General features: G+C 39.0%; 3 protein-coding genes across 3 annotated transcripts in view; 2 read left to right on the forward strand and 1 right to left on the reverse strand.

The window, feature by feature from the left end:
- Positions 1–15,000, reverse strand: part of LOC137632681 (methyltransferase-like protein 22) — a 533,866-nt gene that overhangs the window by 208,378 nt on the left and 310,488 nt on the right. The gene's annotated exons all lie outside the window — the stretch shown is intronic.
- Positions 1–15,000, forward strand: part of LOC137632679 (uncharacterized) — a 38,594-nt gene that overhangs the window by 7,110 nt on the left and 16,484 nt on the right. The gene's annotated exons all lie outside the window — the stretch shown is intronic.
- LOC137632680 (serine-rich adhesin for platelets-like) overlaps positions 9,686–15,000 on the forward strand; it is a 6,335-nt gene continuing 1,020 nt past the window's right edge. Inside the window, exons 1-2 of the mRNA XM_068364766.1 lie at positions 9,686–11,654; positions 12,244–12,457. Coding sequence (XP_068220867.1) covers positions 9,723–11,654; positions 12,244–12,457 — 2,146 coding nt within the window. The 5' untranslated portion in view covers positions 9,686–9,722. The remainder of the gene's footprint in view (positions 11,655–12,243; positions 12,458–15,000) is intronic.

The raw sequence follows: 15,000 nt of genomic DNA on the forward strand, positions 1-15,000 counted from the left end.
AAATTGTATAGGGTTATTAAGTAGAGTACTGTTTGCTCGACCTTGACCTTTGACCTCAACATGTATTAATTGGCGTGGATTTTCATATACTAAAATATGAACCAAGTTTGAAGTCTCTGTGACAACGATGTCCAAACTTATGACTGATTACGTGAATTGGCCATTTTGCTTGACCGTGACTTTAACCTTTGAAATTGACCTTCCAAAATGGAATCATTTCCCGCTTCATACATAACAGTTAATCCCTGCAACTTTCATTACTTCGCGATTAAAATTGTGGCCAGGAAGCTGTTCTCAAACCAAACACACACAAACACAAATAGGGGCGTAAATATTACCTCCTTCCCAACTTCGTTGGCGGAGGTAACCATGTCATTACAAAAATGTGCTGCCAGACTTGGACTACCCTTAAACAGTAACTAAGATTTCCCTCTGCTTTCATAAATGTTAAGAAGATTATCAACCTCTCTTGCAAAGGAGCAGGTTGGACTGCCTTGTGGAACTATATCCAGTAAAACGTTAATAGATCTTCCCTTGCAAGACAGGGCACTATAGTGGACTTGTTCGAGCACAGCATTGCATTTCAAATCCTCGTCCATTTTCTACCTTCCTTGCTCTTCGTATGGTTCTTTGAAGTGTTTGTGGCTTAGGTAGGGCTCCAGCTACACAAAGTGGCAATTCTTCCGCTGCACTCCTAATTATGCTGCTCGTAACTTCACTCAGTGGCAATATTCATTTGCTTTTACTCATCTTCCTAGTCAATGGAAAGTATTTATCCACTTAAAGGGGGATTAAATAGCTATGGAATTTACTAAATATCAGAGGCATTTACTGGTTCCCACAGACCTTAGGGTGTGGTGGCCTAATTGGTAAGGTCCCTGCCTGGTGATAGCCAGACTGGGGTTCGAGTCCCCCTTAAACTACTTAGTGCCTTTAATGGCTGAAACCTATCCATCCTTGTGAGCTGAGAAAGGAGGGTTTGAGGGAGCCTATAGGTCTATCTGCTGAGTCATCAGCCACTGCCTGGCCCTTTCCTGGTTCTAGCTTGATGGAGAGGGGGCTCGGGCGCTGATCGCAAATATAAGGTTAGTCTCTAGGGCAGTGTTCTGCTTACTAGGGCAATGACAGTGTCCCTTGCCTCTGCCATTCATGAGAGGTCTTTAAACTGTTCAACTGATGGCCTATTATTATGGATGCTTGGTTGGACAATGGATAACAACAACAACAACAACTACCGTTGGATCTAGCTGAGGTGGACTAAGTTATATGCACTACACGAATAATAATAGCTATAGAACATGTAAATAATCAATAATCAATAAATATAAATAACACCGCTTGGATAAGTTAGAAAGAATATATAGCGCTTGGCTAAACGAAACGGAAGCTTCCATAACAATGGGAGGTATTTTCCTACTTCATAGAGGCCTCACAATGGCTGTAGTTTCACTGGCAGCATTGAAACTCAAGGCTCTTTCCATCACTGCATATAAATCTTGAGTAAATGTTACTCCTTATCAAGGCGCAAAAGGGGTCAAGTTTGACCTAAGATGGTAAGACACTAAACATCTTTACTCTCAGTACCCAGTGGGACTAGTGTTCGCGGCAGTAATAAAAGAATTTTCTAGCAATACTACATTCTTAGTTCCCTTCAATATCTAATCTATTTGCCTAGAAATAAAAGATAAACACAAATAACACTAGCTCCAGGCGGTGAAGTTTTAATTCTTGCAATCTATGGGTAGATAATTCAAGCCCAGCTCAAATCTGATGTTTTTATCATTTTCTTGTAGTATCCACAACTTCTTTGTGAACTAGTGAAAAGGGAGAGAGGAGTCTAAAGGAGCATATAAGTCTACCTGCTGATTCATCCTCAACCACTGCCTGGCTCTCCTTGGTCCTAACTTATGTGGAGAGGGGCTTGGGCACTGATCATATACATGTATTTGGCCATTAGGACATTGTCTTGTTCCTTACCTTTGCCATTCATGTCTCCAACCCGCTGATCTCAGAAAGTTTGGCGAGTATAGAGTTCACAACTTCACTGTCTTTTTTGGACTACAGATGGAGGGTTTTGGGGGCCTATAGGCCTCCTTGCTAAGTCATTTTCAGGCCACTGCCTGGCCTTCCTTAGTCTAAACTTGGGAACAGATGTGTTTTGGCGCTGATCATATAGTATTGCCTTCCCTACCCTTATGGAAAGAAGCAACTATTGCAGCTGTACTGTAGATTTGAAGCTGCACTGATGGAGATGAGCAAGCAGCTACATTGGCGATCAGACTAAAGTATCCCACCATCACCAATCAGAAGTGGCCTAGCATGGTGATGAAAATGATCCAAACCTAGACATGACTAAGGACATGTTCAAGGCTATTGTCTAGTTCCAACTAGGGTACAGATGGGGTTTGGACGCTGATCATGATTGTTAGTCTATAGGAAATTGTCCTGTATCTTGCTCTTCGAAAGTTTGAGGCCATTATTATTATTATTATTATATTTATTATTATTATTACTTGCTTAAGCTAGAACCCTAGTTGGAAAAACAGGATGCTAAAAAACCCAGGGGCCCCAACAGGGATAATAGCCCAGTGCAGAAAGGAAACAAGGAAAAATAAAATATTTCAAGAACAGTAACAACATTAAATTGAAATTGTATCCATATAACTATATTTTTTCTTAACAAAGCAGGAGGAAGAGAGATTAGACAGAATAGCGTGTCCGAGTGTACCCTCAAGCAAGAGAATTCTAACCCAAGACAGTGGAAGACCACGGTACGGAGGTTATGGCACTACTCAAGACTAGCGAACAATGGTTTGATTTTGAAGTGTTCTTCTCCTAGAAGAGCTGCTTGCCATAACTAAAGAGTCTTTTCTACCCTGGATTGATTTTGGAGTGTCCTTCTCTTAGAAGAGCTGCTTTTCATAGCTAAAGAATCTCTTCTACCCCGGATTGATTTTGGATTATCCCTCTCCTAGAAGAGCTGCTTGCCGTAGCTAAAGAATCTCTTCTGGCCTGGATTGATTTTGGAGTATCCTTCTCCTAGAAGAGCTGCTTGCCATAGCTTAAGAGTCTCTTCTACCCTGAACTGATTTTGAAGTGTCCTTCTCCTAAGAAGAGCTGCTTGCCATAGCTATAGAGTCTCTTCTACCCTGGATTGATTTTGAAGTGTCCTCCTAGAAGAGCTGCTTGCCATAGCTAGAGTCTCTTCTACCCTGGATTGATTCTGAAGTGTCCTAGAAGAGCTGCTTGCCATAGCTAAAGAGTCTCTTCTACCCTGGATTGATTTTGAAGTGTCATTCTCCTGGAAGAGCTGCTTGCCATAGCTCAAGAGTCCATTCTACCCTGGATTGATATTGAAGTGTTCTTCTCCTAGAAGAGCTGCTTGCCATAAGTAAAGAGTCTTTTCTACCCTGGATGGATTTTGAAGTGTCCTTCTCCTAGAAGAGCTGCTTGCCATAAGTAAAGAGTCCCTTATACCCTGGATTGATTTTGAAGTGTTCTTCTCCTAGAAGAGTTGCTTGCCATAGCTAAAGAGTCTCTCCTATCACGGATTGATTTTGAGGTGTCCTTCTCCTAAAAGAGCTGCTTGCCATAGCTAAAGAGTCTCTTCTACCCCTGTCTAGTTCTAACTTGGGTACAGATGGGGTTTGGGAGCTGATCATATATCGTTAGTCTATATGAAATTGTCCTTGCCTCTTCCACTCGAGCGCAATAGAATATATGAAATGGAGACGTTGATATTTGTAGCTTTGGGTTCAAATCCATTTATCAAATGAATATTTGCTGCCTCAGTCAGATTTCCTTCGGTTCTCAGAGTATAAATTGGATTTCTGCTGTCATTGGATGTTTGATATCAGCCCTTACTACTAAACTGGGTTTCGTAAGCTGATGTGGACTACATGATTTTACCAAAAGTTATTTTTAGCATGATGTATTCTACATTAACTTACGAGAAGTATTTTTTTAGGAACTTAAGATAGGTCTAAATTAAAATCTTAATTTATTCTCAAATTTAAGAGATTAATATTCTATGCACTATTTAATACAACTCTTCTTTTAGCGTGATGTATTTTACATTAATTTACCATTTTTTTTTTCATGAACTTAAGATAGGTCTCAATTTATTTTTAAATTTAAAAAACCAATATTCTATGCATTATTTGATACAACTATTTTTTTTTTTGCGTGATGTATACTACATAACTTTTAGGAACTTGAGACCTGTCTCAACTTACATCCTATATTGTTCTCAAAATAAACCTAAAAGCTCAATACTCCATGCATTATTTGATATATTTTTTTGACAGTTGCATGATTTCCACTATGAAAACTCTTTTTCCCTTTACGCAAAAAAAAAAAAAAAAAAAAAATACAAAAATAAAAATAATATAGATACGATATGCGCACTCCTCACATTGCAGGGTTTTGATTAAAATTCATGATTCGTAGCGTGGTTTTCGAGAATAAATTTCAACTTTTATTTCCAAGTTATGGAGATGCAGCGGGAATGGGAACAGAGAGGGTTGGAAGGGGAGGGGGGGGGGGTCGAAATGGGGTTACTCTGGGGGGTGGGTGGGTGGGGGGAGGGGGTTTAGGGGGTTCCCCCCTATGATAAAAGCTTTGTTATTGTTCTCCTATATTTATCCGTATCCGGCGGATGCTGCATTATCTGGCTATGTGCGTTCCTATACAGAACAGGAAGAACTATTAAGGGATTCTGAACGATTAATATTTTTAGCGTAATATCACTGACATACTAGAGGGGCACTCGGTAGAGCGCAGACCTCCGCCGCTGCAGCTTATTTCTCGACCTATTGCTCGACCTTGACCTTGACCTTTAACCTTAACATGTATTAATGGCGTGGATTTCCGTACAAACCAGGAAGAGCTATTAAGGGATTCTGAACGATTAATATTTTTAGCGTAATATCACTGACATACTAGAGGGGCACTCGGTAGAGCGCAGACCTCCGCCGCTGCAGCTTATTTCTCGACCTATTGCTCGACCTTGACCTTGACCTTTAACCTTAACATGTATTAATGGCGTGGATTTCCGTACAAACCAGGAAGAGCTATTAAGGGATTCTGAACGATTAATATTTTTAGCGTAATATCACTGACATACTAGAGGGGCACTCGGTAGAGCGCAGACCTCCGCCGCTGCAGCTTATTTCTCGACCTATTGCTCGACCTTGACCTTGACCTTTAACCTTAACATGTATTAATGGCGTGGATTTCCGTACAAACCAGGAAGAGCTATTAAGGGATTCTGAACGATTAATATTTTTAGCGTAATATCACTGACATACTAGAGGGGCACTCGGTAGAGCGCAGACCTCCGCCGCTGCAGCTTATTTCTCGACCTATTGCTCGACCTTGACCTTGACCTTTAACCTTAACATGTATTAATGGCGTGGATTTCCGTACAAACCAGGAAGAGCTATTAAGGGATTCTGAACGATTAATATTTTTAGCGTAATATCACTGACATACTAGAGGGGCACTCGGTAGAGCGCAGACCTCCGCCGCTGCAGCTTATTTCTCGACCTATTGCTCGACCTTGACCTTGACCTTTAACCTTAACATGTATTAATGGCGTGGATTTCCGTACAAACCAGGAAGAGCTATTAAGGGATTCTGAACGATTAATATTTTTAGCGTAATATCACTGACATACTAGAGGGGCACTCGGTAGAGCGCAGACCTCCGCCGCTGCAGCTTATTTCTCGACCTATTGCTCGACCTTGACCTTGACCTTTAACCTTAACATGTATTAATGGCGTGGATTTCCGTACAAACCAGGAAGAGCTATTAAGGGATTCTGAACGATTAATATTTTTAGCGTAATATCACTGACATACTAGAGGGGCACTCGGTAGAGCGCAGACCTCCGCCGCTGCAGCTTATTTCTCGACCTATTGCTCGACCTTGACCTTGACCTTTAACCTTAACATGTATTAATGGCGTGGATTTCCGTACAAACCAGGAAGAGCTATTAAGGGATTCTGAACGATTAATATTTTTAGCGTAATATCACTGACATACTAGAGGGGCACTCGGTAGAGCGCAGACCTCCGCCGCTGCAGCTTATTTCTCGACCCATTGCTTGACCTTGACCTTTAACCTTAACATGTATTAATTGGCGTGGATTTCCATACAAACCAGGAAGAACTATTAAGGGATTCTAAACGATTAATATTTTTAGCGTAATATCACTGACATACTAGAGGGGCACTCGGTAGAGCGCAGACCTCCGCCGCTGCAGCTTATTTCTCGACCTATTGCTCGACCTTGACCTTGACCTTTAACCTTAACATGTATTAATGGCGTGGATTTCCGTACAAACCAGGAAGAGCTATTAAGGGATTCTTAATTAATATTTTTAGCATATCATTGACATACTAGAAGGGCACTCGGTAGAACGCAGACCTCCGCCGCTGCAGCTTATTTCTCAACCTATTGCTCGACCTTGACCTTGACCTTTAACCTTAACATGTATTAATTGGCGTGGATTTCCGTACAAACCAGGAAGAACTATTAAGGGATTCTAAACGATTAATATTTTTAGCGTAATATCACTGACATACTAGAAGGGCACTAGGTAGAACACAGACCTCCGCCACTGCAGCTTATTTCTCGACCCATTGCTTGACCTTGACCTTTAACCTTAACATGTATTAATTGGCGTGGATTTCCATACAAACCAGGAAGAACTATTAAGGGATTCTGAACAATTACAATCTTTAGCCTAATATCACTGACATACTAGAGGGGCACTCAGTAGAGCGCAGACCTCCGCCGCTGCAGCTTATTTCTCGACCTATTCCTCGACCTTGACCTTGACCTTTAACCTCAACATGTATTAATTGGCGTGGATTTTTATACACTTAGAGATGAACCAAGTCTCTGTTACAACGATGTTTTGCTTGACGATGACCTTTGACCTTGACCTTCCAAAGTTTAATCCTTTCCAGCTTTTTACATACGAGTTAATCCCTGCAAGTTTCATTACTCTGCAATTAACATTGTGGCCAGGAAGCTGTTCTTAAACAAAAACATACGAAAAAAAAAAAACACACAAAAAGGGGGGAAAACATAACCTTCTTCCAACTTCGTTGGCGGAGGTAAAAATTATTTATGCGTTAATATTGATGAAAAAATAAATTTTTAAAAGACCCCTTAAGCTTGTTGGACTGTTAGTGTGTGTGTGTGTGTGTGTGTGTGTGTGTGTGTGTGTGTGTGTGTGTGTGTGTGTGCGCGCGTGCGCGCTTAGTAGGTACAAATATACACAGTAATAAATTCTGTAAGTGGATGAAACTTTGTATTATTATTATTATTATTATTATTATTATTATTATTGTACTTTATATTATTATTATTATCATCATCATCATTATTATTATTATTATTATTATTGTACTTTATATTATTATTATTATCATCATCATCATCATTATTATTATTATTATTATTATTATTATTATTATTATTATTATTATTATCACTGCAACTTTCACTTGCAAGCAATGATGTTTAAATTAAACGTCTTTCATTATAATAATTTTTCTCATCATTATTACTTTTGAATTCTTGGGAATCGATCTCAAATGTGTAAATTGATAAAGGCTCATAAATAAAAAAAATATATATTAAGTAAATTAGTAAAATTATGGATTGTTATATCAATAACATGATGATAATTAAAAGCTATATGACTTAAAGGTAAAGGTGTGTCTGGTTTAAGCTCTAGTATCATTTGAATAGATGCTCACCAGAACGTCAGCTGGGCAAGCCCAGCCCGCACTGTGGTGGCCAAGCACAGCAGTGGCATCCCCAGTAAACAGTTTTAGGCCGGGAGCACACTAGCGACTCTGTGGCGCCATAAAGCCACAGCATCGTGTGGCGGGGATGTGATCTCCCGTAGGTTTTCATTGTTTTCAAAGCCACGCCACGCCTGTGGCGTGGATGAGCGACAGAGAGCCACAGTCGCTTGCCACAGTCGCTAGTTAGCGAAGCAAAACTTGAAAACAATGGAAACCTATGGGAGACCACATCCCGCCACACGATACTGTGGCTTTGTGGAGCCACAGAGTTGCTAGTGTGCTCCCGGCCTAACCTCAATTGTTTGGGTTGGGATCGATCTGCTGCCAAGCGAATGCTAGGCGAATGGTTATCATTGTACTACCCAATTATCAAGATGCAAATTGATAATTTTTGATAACTTGTGAAGTTTGCGGGTGCACCAATGAAGTGGTGACTGAGAGACGGCGTAATTGCAACTAACTTAATTTCAACAGACAGCGAGGTTTTATAACAACAGTTTCAGAGGAAGAAGGTCATAAAAATTCAAACAGATTGATACAAGCACATACAGGCATAGATAAGTTATCAGTACGAGGGGAGAGTGATAACGACAATATATATATCTACTAAAAACAGAAATACTGTTAAAGTGTATATATATATATATATATATATATATATATATATATATACATATATATGTATATATATATATATATATATATATATATGCGTGTGTGTGTGTGTGTGTTTGTGTGTGGCGGCTCCGGCACTCGAGCATGGCTCGGGTATTAGATTTTCTAAAATTTAGTTAAATGTGTCTATAACTTTAATCTATTAGTTTTTATCTTACAGCAACTGGAGTCTTTATTTATATTTAATTTAATTGAATGCTAAACTTCTTTTGTGCTTTTAAAAAAAATCGTAATAATTTTCGATATAAGTAAAAAAGTAATCTACTATCACATTAGGCCTACAGAAGTTTGAATTGTCCCAGGAACCAACTAACTTCATGTAGCGTCTATTGTGACCAATTAATAAGATCCCAATTAATAAATCTGGACGACTTGAGAAGTTTCAATTGTCTCAGGAACCAATTCAAGTTATATATAGTATATCTCTTGTAAGTTAAGACACTCCAAGACACTTTTCATTCAAAACATAAACCCCTTGATCCTGTTGATATCTTTATTTAAATTTAACATCATCTCCTTTCATCTTAACGGAATTGAAAACGCCAGCAATCTCACCCTAGCTCTCAAGGACCTCTTGATGACCTTAATTTACGAGCGACGGAGGATCAAGTATAAGATTGAATAGAAAAGACCCCTTGTGAGGTCACCTGACTTTGACTTTTAACCTCTTCTTGTAAACAAAGACGAAGAATTGTAGACTCATCAACCTTCTACCTGATGGAGACGAGATTGGTCAGGTCGCCCTGAAGTGTTATTCAAACTCGGTCAAGTGCGGTAATGTCATTGAGAAAATAATCAAGTACAAATTCTTTATCCTTATTTGCGTATCTAGTTCCGTTGTTGAGGAATTTAGTAATTTAGGTAGATAATTAGCATTGAAATAAAACAATAATTCTGCCTTTGTATATCATATATTGCTCTAAAGAAATCAGAACTTATTTAAGGAAAATGTAATGCTACCTTATTCTGAAATTCGAATATAATAGTAATTTAAGAAAATCAATCTATTTTCAGTAGTAAATGAACACCATTAATTCATAAGAAAATAGTCATAAATAACCATGCGCCATTCTACAAGAAAAATTATAATGTTTATCAATCCAGGTATCATAATGCTCATCACTATAATGTATGAGTAAAACACTGACTAATCTTTTCCTTTGTTTTATTTTCTAGATTACGTTTGTTTTCAATCTCCTGGAAGTCTGGATCACCTCGCCAACCATGTTGATACCGAAATATTTACTTATTTGTCTATTAACGACGAGGAAAATAAACATAATCTCAGCTCAGGTTATAATTGCAAGGATTGAACCCCATAGCCAAGAAGTAGAAGAGCATGAGCCACCAAAGGCAGATGGCCATAGTAAAACCAATGAATTTACAACTTTAGATAACAACCCAGAAACGTTTACACAGGATAGAACATCAACTACTACTAATGAAGCCATGGAAGAGGGTCCGTTGCAAAGGCTATGCCTCAACCCTGAACCTGAATTCATTGCATCATCTATTGTTCCAGAGGAGACTGCATTGGAAAACAAGCCGTTTACAGGTACACAGAGGGATGCAGGTGCGGAAACTAGTCTAGAGGTAAAACTGGAAACTTCAGCTGGTCTAAAAGAACAGAACCAGATCACACCATCTACTGCTGTGGAAGATGGAGCACAAAGCTTGCTAAATCCGAAAGCGAGTGTTTCATCCACACAAAGATCTGGAAACCAACCACAGAGTGTTTTATCTACACAAAGGTCTGGAAACCAGCTACAGAGTGTTTTATCTACAATGGAGTCTGGAACCCAGCCGCAGACTGTTTCATCCACACAAAGGTTTGGAAACCAGCTACAGAGTGTTTCATCAACACAAAGGTCTGGAAACCAGCCACTGAGTGTCTCATCCACACAAAGATCTGAAAACCAGCCACTGAGTATCTCATCCACTCAAAGGTCTGGAAACCAGCCACCTAATGTTTCAGCCACACAAACCCTAGCTGATAATAGTCAATCAAGTTCTCAAATAAATTATGAATCAATATTGCAATTTCTTTCGCAATCTCAGAACGGGGCAGCTTTTTCTCAAATACCTTCGGAAAACATTTTGGAGTTGCAAAGTGCTATTTTAAATTCCTTTCCAAGACCTAGAAACGACCAAAAAGCAAAAATTAACTCTGAAAAGGAGTTAGGAGATACAAAAGTCCTGAATACCACTACGCCAGAAGCGTCTTCAACTCCTGAAACCAACTACCTGGAGTATTTTTGGGAGTTCTTGAAGAAAAACAACTTTACCCAACAAAATAACCATTCAGGTTGGAACCATGATAATACAACTTCTCAAAGTGACAATGATGATGAGAATGCACAGAACGTGACAGCTGATGATGGTTCTGTATTCAATGGAAGTTTGGAAAGGGCTCATTCAGAAAATAATACTGATAATACTGAATTTATCAAAGTCCCTTTTTGTTGCTTTGATTTAAAAGCCTCAAAGCATTGCTCACAAGGGGATCTTGCAATGCCAGTGGCTGTGGATCACTGTAAACAACCTAGGCCAACAAATGTCTCCATAACACCCACTAGAAATCTAAACTGTTCAGCCAACAACCGTTTGAAGATATCCCTCAACACAGACAGCAAAGTCATAGCATTCTCTGAAGCAAGAGCACTGTTTAGCTTCAATTACAGGTTCATCCGGGAATTTTGCATTGAGGCAGATCTTGAGCAAGCAAGTCAATGGTGGGCAGTTGTCTGTGCCATGGACGTCGACCAAGAACAGGAAAGTGTCTGTCCTGGGACCAAATGTCTTAAAAAATGTTGCCCCGTTGGTCAAGCGTTGCTAAACAGTTCCTGTGTCTGTCATGTTGGCAAATCCCTCCTCTCAGAAATCGTACTGACCTCGCTTGCTAATTTCTCAGGGGAGGAGCATCAGGTCCCTCAAATCTCAAGATATGGAATGCCAAATTGCAATCAACCAACTGCATCCTACATTCTTGATTTGAATGAGAAAATGGATTTTGATTCTCAGAGGAGAAATATAATAAAGGGGGAGCCTTCACCATCCAGCGAATTGTCCTGCGTAGATGACTCTTTGGATGAATTGGAAAGTGTCACTAGTCTGGTCAGGATAAGTTGTGGGGAAACAAAGGCTGGAATATGGAAGGTAAATATAAAGAATTATAATTCCTCATAATATACACATATTATACACGAAGCTCTTACTTTCCTTCAACAAGTGAATTAGAATTACTCATAATATACACGAAGCTGTTACTTTCCTTCTACAAATGAACTAGTAGCAGCAGTAGTAGTAGTAGTGGTAATAATATACACGGAGCTGTTACTATCCTTCTACAAATGAACTAGAATTCCTCATAATATAAACGAAGCTGTTACTTTCCCTCTACAAATGAACTAGTAGTAATAGTAGTAGAGGTAGTAGTAGTAGTAGTAGTTGTTATTGTTTACGCAAATGGAGCAGCAGTAGTAGTAGTAAAAGGAACAGTTGTGGCAGTTGTAAAAAGGAGAAGGAGGAGGAGGAGGAGGAGGACCAGTAACAGTAGCATTAGCAGCAGTAATAGTAGTAGTAGTAGTAGTAGTAGTAGTAATAGCAGTAGTAGTAGCAGAACACTTTTCCTTTTGTCAATGAAATAGCAGATGCTTTCTCTATTAAAACACCGCCACTCAATAGATTATACACGATAAATACTACATCATATTGATACCTTAAACCATTTATTCTCCTCCAACAGACATTACGCAACGTGCTCATTCCAGCCGGCTTAATAGTATCGTGCGTATTTCTGCTAGGCACGTTGACGTGCCATCTATGCGTAGCACCTCTGAGAGACCTGCACGGCCTATGCCTGGCGGCCTACATGGGAGCCCTGCTGGTTGGCGATGCGTCTCTCTTCACCATCAAGATGTATTCGGGAGTCCTGAGCAGGTCCGCCTGCTTGGTTATGGGTACGTATAAGTGAGAGAGAGAGAGAGAGAGAGAGAGAGAGAGAGAGAGAGAGAGAGAGAGAGAGAGAGAGAGAGAGAAAATGGACTAGTAACTCCCATAAAAAAAATTTGGACTACATATTTCTTATGAATGGTGGAATATTACGTTTCTATGATGACCGTAATTGAAGATATAAAGTTAGGGAAGTTCCAGTAAAATATATATATATATATATATACATATACATATATATATATATATATATATATATATATACATATATATATATATATATATATATATATATATATATATATATGAGAGAGAGAGAGAGAGAGAGAGAGAGAGAGAGAGAGAGAGAGAGAGAGAGGAGAGAGAGAGAGTCGACTAGAAACTTCCGTATGTACATATACAGTATATGTATGGATATGGATGTACAGTATATATATATATATATATATATATATATATATATATATATATATAAATTATATATATATATATATATATATATATATATATATATATATATTTATATATATATTCAAATAAGCCATATATTTTAATACCTTGATTTCTGGATACTCTTACCGACCTTAGGAGAGACAATACCATTTAGCCATCATCGTGGCTAAATAGCATCGTCAATCTCATTGCAGCTTTCTGGACCAGGGTTCGATTCCCTGGCCGGCCAGAAGCTATTGTCTTTGAGTGGTTCCACCTTGGGACTCTGATCCTAAGGTCGATAAGTGTATCCAGAAATTAAGGTATTAAAATATATGGCTTATTTGAATGAATGAATGAATATATATATATATATATATATATATATATATATATATATACACATATATATATGTATATATATAAATATATACATATACACACACTCACACACACACACACACACACATATATATATATATATATATATATATATATATATATATACACTATAGATACATACATATGTACATGCACACACACACACACATATATATATATACAGTATATATATATATATATATATATATATATATATATATATATATGTGTGTGTGTGTGTGTGTGTGTGTGACTGCGCGCGCGCGTGTATGGGTGAGATATCAGTAACACACAACTTAACAATTCTAATACAAAGGTAAAAACGGCTGGAAATGAAGAATCCCGATAAATATTCCCATTTAGCAAACAATCACAAGAGCTCCCAACGTAAACTCCGAAGTTCCAACCCGAGATAAAGTCTTGAGAAAACATTGACTTAACGGCACACAAAGCTAGTTAGATCCCGCTGCATATTTGAAGCACACACAAATTAAAGAACACAGTAACCCTTATTAAACTCTCCCGGCGAAAGAATCAGATATTCTCTAGGGTAGGTTACGTAACTTTAGTAAGTTGCGTAACTTTAAACACGGGGGAGGGGGGGGGGGGTTAATTACAAATTCCATGGACCACTTAGCTTTCGGGCTTCGTCCATTATCTTTTAAAAATATGGTGTTTTTTGTTTATGAAGAAAAGTGTTGTCATTGTTGTTTCATCTGGAAGTTGTTCGAACATTTGAGACTCGTTAATATTTTCTAATGGAAGTGTGGTTTTAAGAATCATTGTATATACGCACGTACAGAAATGTGTATGGAAATACACATTTAAAGGCTTAGAGGCCGCTCATGAATGGCAGAGGCAATGGACAGTAACATTGCCCTTGTAAGCAGGACAATGCTTTAGAGACTGACCATATATTCTGTGATCAGCACCCATGCCCCTCTCCGCGCAAGCTAGGACCATGGAGGGCCAGGCAATGGCTGCTGATGACTCAGCGGATAGACCTATAGGCTCCCCCAAACCCCCCAACCTTAGCTCTCAAGGATGGTATGGTTGCAGACACTAAAGGCATAAACAAGTCTGAGTGGGACTCGAACCCCCTACTGGCCAACATTAGGCAGAGACGTTACCAATCAGGTCACAACAACCCTACAATTAACTTGGTTAGATGCTTGTGTCTTTTAATATTCTTCTTCTTTCCTATCGTTATCCCTACACTAAGGGGTCGGTTGCCTGACTGCGATCTCTCCAATGCCCTCTTTCAAAAGCATCCTCTACCACCAAACGTCTTCTCTCACATTTAAGGATATTAATAAATCAAGAAGTTAAGAGTTCATTGCTTGCTAGTGGTTGATAATATAAAGACTTAAACGTTGCTCATGAATGGCAGATGCAAGGGCAAGTGACAGTGCCTAGGCTTCCCCCAAAAGCCCTCACCCTTAGCTCACAAGGATGGCAATGTTGCAGACATTACAAGAAACTATTGAATTTGAGCGGGTCTCGAACCCCAATACAGCAGATCGCAAGGCAGGGACGTTTCCAATAGTCTACCCAAAACCTTGTAAAAAGACACAAGTAGGTTCGAATTCCATAGCTGATAAATTATGTCACCACAAAGAAGGGCAGATTTCATTGAGGGAATCTCTCCTATATAATATAGAGCAAGTGTCTCCTATATAACATGGAGCCAGTGTCTCCTATATAACATGGAGCAAGTGTCTCCTATATAACATGGAGC

Source organism: Palaemon carinicauda, chromosome 41, assembly GCF_036898095.1.
Source record: "Palaemon carinicauda isolate YSFRI2023 chromosome 41, ASM3689809v2, whole genome shotgun sequence".
Lineage (NCBI taxonomy): Eukaryota > Metazoa > Arthropoda > Malacostraca > Decapoda > Palaemonidae > Palaemon > Palaemon carinicauda.